The following is a 13,120-nucleotide window of genomic DNA, read 5'->3' on the forward strand; positions in this document are numbered from 1 at the left end:
AACGAGTCCTATAAATTAGGATATTAATCTTTTTGTTGATTAGCATAACTTTTGGCAGCGTATATGCAACACAACTTTTCTTACACACCCCAACTTTAGAATATCATAAGTTTTGTTATATACAATAATATAATATATATATACACACATGCATACAAGATCTCGTCTTTATGCACTCTGGTTTAAAAAATTTCTTGTCACATGTAGTCAGATCTATTCCAACAGTGAAAAAAAAATACAATAAATATTCTCCTCCACGGTTAATTTTATATCGAAACAGTAAATGATCACAATATTCTTAAACTATATTTGTAGATGGAGGAGGCTATATAATCCACCATGATACAAGTATTGTTATAAGGTCGTCATTCAGTATTACAGTCTGGTGGTATTTATCTTCACTTGGAAGTGAGAAGTTTTAAGTTCGAATCTTTTAAATGACGAATTCGATACCAAATTAGGTTACTTATTGTATGATTTAATCCAACTTTTCTCCTTCTAATGTAAAGATATCGATGTGCTAAAAAAAAAAAAAAAGTATTGTTATAACGTCAAAGCTCAAAACTTTAAACCGACACTTTCCCTTTGTTGTTTCTATCTTTGTCACGGCATCCCATCAAAGATTGAACATTGTATTTGTCGAGAGCCAAAAGGCACTCTCTTGTTCATTCAACGAATACTGAGAAGTAAAAACGCGATTCCAACCTAATTCCAAAGTGCCGGCTTTTGTCCTCTTTCCGATTCTGACTTCTGTCATCTTCTTTCTTCCACCTTCATCATGTCGACCATTTGCCCACTCTGTTTCCACTCCCATCACAACTCTTCCAACAATGCCGGAATCACGGTTTCCCAACTGTGATTACAACTCTCCATTCCCGTTCCTTTCTTCTCTGCTTTTCCTTCTATTAGTCACGACTACAACAACGGTGGCAAAAGCCTGGACCATGACCGGCGCTAAAGCACCCCCTCCCTGCGTTTCCGATTCCGGCCCCGTAAAACCCACCACCCCATTGGTCGCTTTCCTCGAAAAACTCCAAGAAACCGCCCTCGCCACCTTCGGAAAAAAAGATTTCGACCCCAAATACTACGTCGACTTGTCGCTAAAGCTCGAATTGCCGGCGACTCAGAAGGCTTTCGATCAGCTGCCGCGGTCGGCGAGTGGGTCCGTGTCGGCCAAAGATTTGAAGGAGTATGTGGATGAGTACTTCGGTGGTGCTGGGGAGGATATGGTGGTTGCAGTGCCGGAGGATTTCGTCCCGGAGCCGGAGGGGTTCCTGCCGAAGGTGAAGCACCCGGAAATGAGGGCTTGGGCTCTGGAGGTGCATTCCCTTTGGAAGAACTTGAGCAGGCAGGTCTCTGGTGGGGTCCACAAGAAGCCTGAGTTGCACACCCTGCTTCCTCTGCCTGAGCAGTTTGTGATTCCTGGTTCAAGGTTTAGGGAGGTTTATTACTGGGATTCTTACTGGGTGATTAGGTAAGTCATTAGTGTTAATTTCCCTTCCTTGTGTTTTAATTTTTGAAAAAAGGAGAGTTGGATTGATCATGTTGTTTGAATCATGTGCACATGTAGCCATGTGTTCTTTTGAAATAGCTGAAAACGTTTTCTATCAACCAAAAATGCATTAGAGAAGCAGGTGTTAGATGCTATTTTCAGAAAGCACTTCGCTTTTTTAATAAAATTTTAACTTATTTCTAATAAAAACGCTTTTAACAAATGTGCTTATGAATAAAAGTGCTTCTTGGGTAAAGAGTTCAAAACCGTCATTAATATACTTGCTTGACAGTGCATGTCACATGGCAGCCGCCCACGTGTTGCATTATTGTTTCTTTTTGAAAAGGTGACATTAATTTATAGTGTGAGTTGAGAATCTGATTCTATTGATTACTTGAGCCAAAAGTCCAATCGACTTTCTTGTGTAAGACTACCTTGGATGATTAGGTCCCTTTTGATAGAAGCCTTGTATGCGGAGTGGGTTCCTGTCTTTTTTTGCAGGGTAGGGGTCCTAGGGGATGGTTGGTGGAAATTTAATGCTCTGAAACAATGGTTCTTCATTGGATAAACTGTATCAATGGTCACTTAATCATACTCCGAGTTGCATTTTCATCCCCAAATTACAATAATAGTTGTCGAGAGAGTCGACTGAAAGACCCTAGAGTGCAATGTGTGACTTAATTTGAGGACAACATCAATTATTACAGGAATTCAATGACGAAAATGCAACTCCGGGTATTATTCATAGACAAATTTTCATTGCTTGTTCATTTGGTGTCATCATGGATGGAGTAATCTCGTTTTCTTTTTTATCAAACATGGATGAAGTACCTTTTGATGGTGTTAAGATGTTGTGCAGGGGCTTGCTAGCAAGTAAAATGTATGATACAGCAAAAAATATTGTGACCAATCTCCTTTCCTTGATAGAAGAATATGGATATGTCCTAAATGGTGCAAGGGCCTATTATACTAACAGAAGGTAATGCTTCATTCGCTTCCTATTTTTTCTACCCTTATTGTTTCACACTTTTATAACTTTTAATGCAAGCAAACTTTTAACAGGATTAATCTGTCACTCACCACTTTTATTCCTTCTCCTTTGGGAAAAATTTGCAGCCAGCCACCACTTCTGAGTGCAATGGTTCATGAAATATACAAGCAGACGGGCAATGTGGAATTGGCTCGGAAGGCTCTCCCTGCACTGATCAAAGAACATGAGTTTTGGAATTCAGGTATGGTGAGAATCTGTATTGATGAAAGGTTCACATTGTCTTGGTTGCCTTCTCTGATGTTTTTGATGAACTTATCTGCGGTGGGTTTTGTATAGTTCTAATTTTGTTTTCTGTTTCTGTAGGTATTCATAAGGTAATTGTTCAGGATTCTGAAGCTCAGAATCACACTTTGAGTCGATACTACGCAATGTGGAACACACCGAGGCCTGAATCTTCAACCATTGTATGTCCTCTCTGCGTGCTTTATTCGAGAAACATTTCTGTTGTTTATATCAATGGCGGGAAACATTTATGTAGTGTATCCCTTTTAACATCTTATGCCTGTCAGGACAAGGAATTGGCTTCCAATATCTCGAACGCTTTTGAGAAACAGCAATTTTTCCGGGAAGTGGCATCAACTGCTGAGACTGGATGGGATTTCAGTACAAGATGGATGATGTAATGAAGTATTTTGTATATTCATTACCTTCTAGGAATGAGTCAACCTTTAAAATTTAGGATGCCATATAATTTGAGGATTTTGTTTTCTTGTTGCAGGAATCATTCGGATTTTACAACGTTGGCTACCACATGGATTTTACCTGTTGATTTGAATGCATTCTTACTAAGGGTACGTCTCTCGATTACTAACAAAAGAAGCCCCTGTATATCTTATTATCTGCAAACATTACAATCTGTTTATCTGTTGATGCAGATGGAACATGACATTGCCTTCCTTGCAAAAGTCACAGGAGACTCTAAAATTTCTGAGCGCTTCCTGAAAGCTTCCGAAGCAAGGCATAAGGCCATAAAAGCTGTTTTCTGGGATGTAAAGAAGGGACAATGGCTAGATTACTGGCTCAACAGAAACACATGCAATGCGGTATATAATTGTATAACTCTTTGATTTTCTGATAGTTATGAACTTATGATAGTGGTTATCTTAATTTCTTCACATTGATATGCTCGTAGGAACATCAAACATGGGAAGCTTGTAACCAGAATCAGAACGTATACGCTTCAAATTTCGTCCCTTTGTGGCTTGAGCCGTTTTTCTCAGGTTTGTGCTTCCAAAATTCCATCATGCTAAACCCGAAATCTTAAACATGAAAGTATTCCGCTATCCATTTCATATATTATTTTCGTATACGCTGTAAACTAAGAAAGCCTTTACCCTTTGTGTGAGTGAAGATGCATCTGTGGTAGAGAAAGTTACAAAAAGTCTTCAAAGCTCAGGACTGATTTGTCCTGCTGGTATTGCAACATCCCTAACAAACTCAACACAACAATGGTAAGCAAAGACAAACTAAATTCGAATATATATTAGTTTTCTCTGGAATTACATTGCAAAATTGCTTGATGGGAGCTTGTGAAAACAGGGATTTTCCAAATGGTTGGGCTCCACTCCAACACATGATAGTTGAAGGTCTGTTAAATTCTGGATTAGAAGAAGCGAAATCAATGGCGGAAGACATTGCTGCGAGGTGGATCAGAACCAACTATGTTGCCTTCCAGAAAACACACACAATGCATGAAAAATATGATGTGCGAGAATGTGGAGCAACTGGTGGTGGTGGTGAATACATACCCCAGGTATGCGCTTAATCACTTTTTTTAACAAGACGGTATCTTAAACAAGTCTAAATCTTTCGGGAAAGGGGATTCGAAATTGATCACTTTAATTGTATTAGAAATTAAGGCGATTGTTTTATTCTCTATATAGATGTTCTTTAGGTGCTATCAGACTAATATGGTTTGTTTAAATCTGTTTGTGTGTATTGCAATGCAGACTGGATTTGGGTGGTCAAATGGAGTTGTATTGGCATTCTTGGAGGAATTTGGATGGCCTCAAGACAGAAAGATAGATTGTGACCCTTAAGCACTAGTACACGGTATTATAAAAGAGCGACCCAAGCCAACCATGCTCTCTGCTTTGCGATGGTCGAGATGATTTGATATTATATTTACCAGTTTTGGGATGTAGAAAATTGAAATTATTTATGGCATGGAGGCCTCTACTAGAAAATTTTCCCAATTGTATGTCTCTCTCTTGTCAGATGACGGATCACGTTATTGATGTGTACAATATGTGAGAAAATCTTGTATCACCAGTTTGCTTGTTCGACGAATGAGAAGATGTCACGATGTCAACAACTATGGAGTTGCAGTATTGATGGTATCAATAACATGATAAATGCCTAATGTCAGTATCCATGGGCTACATTACGTGTTATGTGTGGGCCTATTAAATCGGCCAATAGTTTCGGGTCATACATGGTTGGGTATCCGGGTCATGATAAGGACTTGTATTGCTTGATACACTTTGTGGGGTTCAGCTTCCACTCAGATTCTTAATATTAGTTTTGTGATTAGGACAGAAGGGTTAGATTTGCCCTAGAAGAGGCACCGATTGGGATCTTTTGATTGATTGATTTTACAATAATTTCCCAGAGCTGGTGGAAGTTGATTAATTAGCTAATCAAAATTTTGCGTAATTGTTTGATTATTATACTAAGATCAAATCTTTTGCGCTTAAAATGGGTGTAGGTTCTATGTGGCTCAATAAATGACTGATATGGTATTTATTATCTTAATTTTTTTTAATTTTGTTGTTATAAATTTAATATGTGTCAAACACTTATTGGGATTACAGAGAGACCACACTTATTTTAGGTGTTGAAAATTTGATCTCGATCATACTCCAACTCATACATGACAAGTAATTAATATTTAATTAATTAGCTAATTGAAGTAGTGTGGAAAGATTCAGAATAATTAAGGCTAGAATATTGAATTCAAGTTTTATTTTTATATATCTTAATTAATTGATTAGGGCCCAATCTTATGTATGTAGTGGGTGTGGGTGAGTTTAAGAGATAATATATCCTCTAAATGGTGGAGAGATGTTTGTTTAAGTAAGGAGTAGGTTTGGCTGTTGCGTTGTAAGTAGTAATTAGCAGTTCGTGTTGGGTTTTAGGGGAGGATAATGACTTTATAACAAGAAAAGAAAACCAATATGCACACACAACTTAGTCATCACACGTACATGCTCTGACTCGGATCATATAAAACAGATTCAGCAGTGAAGCAATTGGATTTGATCCTGGTGCATGCGGTATCATTATTTTTAATCTAAAAGAGAAAAGAAAAAAACCATTATTAATGTGGTAACTTAGAGGATTTCTGTTAAAAATATGTTGTTAGAATTGTCTTCTTCAATCCCTTACGTTTCGGATTTAAACCATTTTCCTTTTTTTTTTTAAGCATGGATTAGTAGCAAGCTTGGTTAGTAAATTTAGGAAACCATATAGGTGCGTAAATTTGTTGAAAAATATTTCTGTTTTGTGTACACTTCTCAATTATACGGAAAATACATTGGCAAGAGAAAAATTATACAAAAAAATACCTATTATTTTTTTTTTAAACCAAATGTATTTGGGAAATTTGGATAAATAATCAAAATTTGAACCCCATATGGACTTATAGCCACACTTTGAAAATTATGATAATTATAACCAAAACCTGATGTGAAAGTACTATTATACCCTATTTAACCATATATGTCTAGGGTTGGTTCGGGTTGGGATCCCGAACCGAAACCCCTAACCTGAATCCCAAACCAAAACAATTTGGGATGGGATTTTATATCCCGAAACCGAACTAAAACTATTCATTTCCCGAAATTCGGGATTCCCGAAAATGTTTCGGGATTTTCGGGAAACTTTGGGATTGGGCCTTGAAGCCCAAAATGTTGGCCTTTTTAAACTTTTTACAATTTTAAGCTCTTTAACAAGTAAGCCCACCCGGCCCATTTTTCAGGAAAAAAAAAGTTAACAATTGCAGGCTTGCAGCCCACTGCCCGCACATCCCACCTGTTTCAGTTTCACAATCACATAAATAAATTCAATTCAATCAAAGTTCACCACAATTTCATCTCATAATTTCAATTTTCATACCAAGCAAGCAACAACTAATAAGTTAAGCTTAAGATCACAATTGCCTACCAAACTAGTTAATTAAAAGTGCATGCAACCAAAATGAAATAAGTTAAGTTTTACAAACCAAACTACCAAATGAAAACCACTTTGAAATTTGGTTTGTAAGCAAAACATAGTTTATAAGCAAAAAAGTGCATGCAACCAAAATGAAGCTTAAGTAAGTTCATTCCCTTTTGCCCCTTCGGCCCCTTCCCCTTGTTGATGAATGACCCATTGTCATTGATGGTGGACCCCTTCCTCTTGTTGATAATTGAACCCTCCTTTGTGTTGGTGTAGATGCTCTTGAAATGGGTGGTCACGGAGGTAGTGATGGGCGACGTTGAACTTGAGGTGGTGGAGGAGGTGGCATTTCACAATAATATATCACAACCACAGTTTAGCATATATATAATATTCATATATCTCATATATTGATCAAACACACACACACACACACACACACACACATATATATATATATATATATCACAACCATAAACTGACAGAGTGCACATTCCATAAACTGATCCATAAACACATATATATCAAACACATATTTATCTATGATCCATAAACTGACAGAGTGCACATTCTATAAACTGATCCATAAACACATGTATATCAAACAAATGCACACAGAAGGAAACTAACATGCTACACAGTTGGCAATAGGAGAATAGGCTGAATAGCTATAGCGTGCTTTCATGAACATGCTTTGATAAAATAGTAACAAATGCAGTAAGGAACTCACACTTGCTCTTAGATATTAGTTTCATTATATGATTGCCTATTAGTATGCATGAAAAACAATACTTCATGTATGACACTGAAGATGTATGTTGGTTTTTTCTTTTGAAAAAGATTTTAAAGTGGTTTTTTGGTTTTTTTTTTCTTTAAAAAAAAAAAAAGATTTCAAAGTGGTTTTCTAGTGTTCAAACTTCAAACGGATTGAGAAATAACTTGTTTGTCATAAGAATAATTCTATTTTAGTTATAGTTTGCAATGGAATAACTTAATAAGCATGCAGAGCATAGTCAAATTTATGAAAATGATATCCGATAGTTTCACAACTGTTTAGGCGAAACTGATTTTTCATATGTTGAGATAAATTTGGGTTTAAGGGTACTTAAAAATAGCGAGTACATAAAATAAAACAATATATGATGCAGCTTTTATGGCAAAGCCCTGCACTTACCCACCCTAATTCGAAACCCACAGTCCTCAAACCCTCACACATTCGACAAAACCCCAGTGAAAATCAAAAACCTATACCTGGATTTTGGGACTTGATTGGTGTTGGATTCGTGTCTTTTTACGTCTGCGTCTCTGTGTGTGTGGCTGGCTGGATGAGCGTTGTTGAAGTGGATGGAGGACGGAAGGAGCAGCGTGAGTTGATGGAAGAGCGGAGTGGTGGGAGCACGAGCAACTTTGGGAGATTAAGTGTGAGACTGTGAGAGCGAGCGACTGAGAGACCACAAATGGCCTAACTCCATGGACAGTTGGATTAAATCTTAACCAATCCAATGGTCCAAGTAATTTCTAATTATAAATTAAAAATAAATAAATAAATATATATATATATATATATAATATTTGGTTCGGTTCGGGATTACCGAACTCTTTCAAAGCTGTGGCCGAATCCCAAACCGAAACTTTCGAGATGGGTTCGGTTTTAGGTATCGAATTTTTCAGGAAATTTGGTTCGGGCATTTTTCAGTCAAATTTCGGGACGGGTTCAGGACAGTTCGGGATTTTCAGAAAAATTTTACCCCTATATATGTCTGCAATATCTCAAGCTTTTCTTTTCATGTCAAGTGTTTTCGCTGCGTTGCTCTGCACTCGCACTGCAATGGAGACACAAGCTTCTTTCTTTTTATTCATTGCAGTAGCAACAGTAGCACCTTCTTGCCTATAATTTCCTCTTCAACCAACAACGATGCCATTTCATCCCCAAACCATCGTAGGTACCCTCTCTCCTGAATTTTCCCCAAAATCTGACTACATTTTGTTTAATTAATGGTGTTTTGGGATTGAAATGGTAGTTGGGTTATGATCCTTCTGAAGACTCATTCATGCTCGAGGCCAACTAAAAGCCAAGGTTTGTAAATTTGTAAAATTTCCAACTTCTAGGCTTTCATTTGTTATAGTATCTTACCGGTCGCGATGGCGCTTCAGGCGCTCGTACGATGGCGATACGGAGTAGGAGTTGGTCAGGGTTTCTTGTAGAAGCCTCTTGTTCCTAAAATCAGAGCCCATGATTTGCTCCACGGCTGCCACGGATTGCTGCATTTTTTGCAATGGTTGGACCGTACGATCCACGATGGAAATCATCATTTGCGGATTTTTTTGTAATACTTTTTTAATTTTTAATTTTTATGGGGTTTTGTTGGGTTTGATGAGATTGGAACTTGGAGACTAGCATGAACTTGGTTTTGAGTTTGAAGCACCTGTTGTCTTTTTGGATCTTCTGGAAACCTTATTTTCAGGGTATATTAGTACTTTCATATCAACTTTTGGTTATAATTATTATGAACTTGAAATGATGGCTATAATTTTATATGGGGTCTAAAATATGGTTATTTTTCAAAATTTCCCAACGTATTTCAATCACTATGCTTTTTTGAATTGATCATAAGAGATAAGGGCTCGTCCTTTCCCAAACCCTTTCCTAGATCTATCAAAGGTGAAGCATTGAAGTTCCACAACGGGTAACACAAATGAACGAGTTTATTATTATTTTTAGATCTTGAATTTTAATGAGTTTTTCTTCGTTTTCAGCAGTTCATGAAAGAATGAATTGAGAAAAAACCTATGAATATACTTGCTACAAGAAAATATCTTATGATAGTCAATATGGGCCCCCACCACTTATCAATGCATGATATTCTTTGACTTATCATTACTCTAGATGGTGAAGATGTTATTGACTGTAATTATCACATTCATATTACGTACTCTTGTATTAGCACATTTTTTTTCTCACACGTTTCAATTATCTCTTATAGGAAAAAAAAAATACTATAAAAGAATAATATTTAATGAAGAAAATTTTATTTTATTTTCTGTAAAATTTACCAAATTATACAATTACATGTTTTATAACTATTATACTCATCCCAGCGGCGGATCTAGGATTCTAATATTGGTTGGTCATAATCAAGGTACAGTAGGTGTTAGTCGGCGGGCTGGCTGAGGCCTAGCACCTATGTGCTTGGACAGGGCCTAGAGGGGCCCTATGCAGGGGCTTAGACGGAGTATGCGGATTTAAGTACATCTATTATATATCTTATAAATAAATTCCTATTTACGTTAAAAAAAAACTATATTTGTATTGAGATTTGAGTTTACTTTTTAATTAGGTTTTTTTTATGTAACTTATAACATGCAAAAATATGATAATTTTTGCTTTAGTATTTTAATGAATTCGATCGTATGATATGATAATTTAAGTGATTACGAGTTCGTAGTACTTTACGAAATATTTTCTAGATGTCGTATGAATTTACAGTGAATTTTAAAAGAAATTACGGTGTCAATATGGTGTAAAAAGGTAAGTGGCCCTCTACCACAGTGGTGCGGATGAGTGTTGCCCTTGCACCATGATATGGGTTTGAACCCCATCGGCTCCCTAATCTAACAAATCTATCGTTTGACAAAAAAAAAAGGTATAAAAAGTATTGGTTGAGTAATAAATCATTGCTTTATTAATTAAAATGTTAGGGGGCATTACATGATTTGAAAACAATTAGAAAAAAGAAAACGAAAAAGAAAAATGGGGACTTGGTCACATGGTAAATGGAGAGAAAAAGTCTTCATTCTCATTAATTGAAACCAAGGTCCAAGAACAGCAGACCCATGGTGGTATTTCATCTTGGTTCAAAGCTTATGTTGCACAACATATGCATAACCATGATGGTCTTCTCTCTTCTACCACCTGCTCAGACCGTTGGGTGGTCCTCATAGGTCCTCATAGGCACTTTTTCAGACTTCTAGATAATTCCGGAATCACCTGAGTCCATACATTTAGCCGCCTCAGCTAATCCCCTATGTTACTATAATATATATATCCCATAGCAAAATAATTTTTTTTTTTTCTGTGTATGTATGTGTCAAAATGGTGTGACGGTGAAATGATGTAACCTTGGTTTATAAGAAACTCCTTAACACATTATTGTATATTAAACCAAAGATTTAATTAATTAATTTGTGATTGATTTAAAGGGATGATTGAAGTCATCAAATGGAGATTAGTTTAGAGTAAAAGATTGGAATCCCTGAGCTCTAACCATAAGGGACGAGGGACCCTGCAAGATTCTGCAGGGTATGCACAAAGGAGAGAGTGGCAATCATTGAATCATGGTAGCATTCAAATGGCACCTCAAATATAATGCATATATGCTTTTGATAATACCAAATGGGTTTATTTTTTTCTTATATTTGAATTGGGAAATGAGTGAGTGGAAAGTATATAATGACCAAAGGCTCCAAGATTTTGCATATTATATAGAGAAAATTGGAGCAGTAGTTTTTAAATTTTGCTCATTTTGGTCTTTGAATTAAAAATTCGTTAGTATTAGTCTCTGAACTTATTATAATTCGGAGTAATGGTCTTTTTGGCCAACTCCGTTAAAACTTCCATTCATTTTATAAAGGGACAAAAAATGGATGGAAGTTCTAACTGAGTTAACCAAAAGGACAATTGTTCCACATTATAACAAGTCCAAAATACCAATACTCACGGATTTTTAGTTTAATGACCAAATCTCCAATTGAGCCAGAGTTCAAAGATCACTGCTACAATTAGCTCTTATCTAAACAAGGTTAAACAATGATCTTACGGAATTTGGTCCTGTCTTAATCACTTTAATTTGATTAGTCAAAAAAAAGTTGGCGAACTAACAAAACACCCAAATCCAATGTGTTGATCGGAGGTGGGTGGGTTGTATTCAAATATCGAATCAAATATTAGGAGGCAAATCAGAAGGAAAAACAACTTTATTGGGGCTGCTGAGAAGGTCTGATCCATGGAAGTTTCACAGATTATGAGGCTTCATTGGAGTGCAACAGATGAGCTTGCAAAACGGGACCATAACCCCAGTACTTAATACATAATTTTTTATTTATTTCTTGTCTCTAGCTAGTAATTATATTTAATGAAAGTGCTCTAATAAGCAGCATTTGAACTTGAAGGAAATGCTAGCCAGCCACTGATTTTAAACCTTTTATTACACTCCAAAATGATTTTCGTTCATTTTAAAATTGCAAGTCAAGAGATCACACCTAGCTAGTCGGTGCATCATGCATGGCTTCAATTCAAACTTCATTTCTTATTAATTTTTCAACTGGATATTCGGAAAATGAGAGGTTAAATGCAGAATCTCGAGAGTAGTGGCGAATGTTCTTCATAATCCAAGTTATATATAATTTATCAAACTCCTGCAACTCGAAAAGCTAAATTTAGTTCTTTCTTTTTTTTCTTCCGGTTGTTGAAAGAAGACTAAGATTTAAGATTGTTCTAGAATGGCTATTCCTCACAATTGTTCCTTGTGATGCAGCGGAACCATGGCAATTAGGATTTCAAGACGCAGCAACACCTATGATGCAAGGAATAATGGACTTACATCACGATATCTTTTTCTTCCTCATTCTGATTTTGGTTTTCGTATCACGGATCTTGGTTCGCGCTTTATGGCATTTCCACTATAAAAAAAATCCAATCCCGCAAAGGATTGTTCATGGAACTACTATCGAGATTCTTCGGACCATATTTCCTAGTATCATCCTAAGATTTAAGTTAATTAATTGTACCCTTTTCTTTTTCTGGTTTTAGAGTTGGGGCCAACGAACAACCAAGAAGATGTGAAAGGCTGTATAAATGTTTCCACCTTTAGAGATAGCAGGGCGTGATAAATACCTAGCAAGATGTATGAGGTGCCCCAGCATGCATCATGTTAGGATAGGATAAGAACACCTTTTTCATGATTTTTGAAATTTACAGATAATGTCTGAAGTAAACAGAACCATATATATAAATGATACACCGACACCTATTAATATATGGATTGGGGGCCGATGAACTGGATCTGTAGGGTTAGGACCTCATGATCACCATATTAATTCTAACCTAATGCTTTCTGTACTGAATCAAGGATTAAAAACAACAAAACCGCTTTACTATAAGAGCTTACATGTATACTAGCTAGGGTTCTCTCCTCTCAATGTGATGCATTTGGGTTTGCATGCCAATTCGAACGTCGCACTTTCGAACTAGACATCTTCCTCGGGCAATTCGATCGATAACGACTCGGTATGTAGCTGATGATAGGTTTTTTCATTGACCTTCATTTACTAGAAATCTTCCTTGGCCTAAACCCTAAACCACTATATATGATTGCATATGCATATATAGCCTATGATATCAGTCCCACTTATGCGATGAA

General features: G+C 36.6%; 1 protein-coding gene across 2 annotated transcripts; it reads left to right on the forward strand.

The window, feature by feature from the left end:
• Positions 1-562: 562 nt before the first annotated feature.
• Positions 563-5,133, forward strand: LOC137710797 (probable trehalase). 2 transcript variants are annotated; one of them, XM_068449928.1, is made up of 12 exons: positions 563-1,474; positions 2,352-2,471; positions 2,609-2,724; positions 2,847-2,947; positions 3,053-3,162; positions 3,262-3,334; positions 3,419-3,586; positions 3,676-3,763; positions 3,895-3,994; positions 4,083-4,296; positions 4,493-4,595; positions 4,761-5,133. In XM_068449928.1, the coding sequence occupies exons 1-11, from the start codon at positions 831-833 to the stop codon at positions 4,580-4,582; spliced, it is 1,824 nt and encodes a 607-aa protein (XP_068306029.1). In that variant the 5' UTR covers positions 563-830; the 3' UTR covers positions 4,583-4,595; positions 4,761-5,133. The 2 variants fall into 2 exon arrangements, with proteins under 2 accessions (XP_068306029.1, XP_068306028.1); XM_068449927.1 differs by having other exon boundaries at positions 564-1,474; positions 4,493-5,133.
• The last annotated feature ends 7,987 nt before the right edge of the window (positions 5,134-13,120 follow it).

Source organism: Pyrus communis, chromosome 12 (assembly GCF_963583255.1).
Source record: "Pyrus communis chromosome 12, drPyrComm1.1, whole genome shotgun sequence".
Classification (NCBI taxonomy): domain Eukaryota; kingdom Viridiplantae; phylum Streptophyta; class Magnoliopsida; order Rosales; family Rosaceae; genus Pyrus; species Pyrus communis.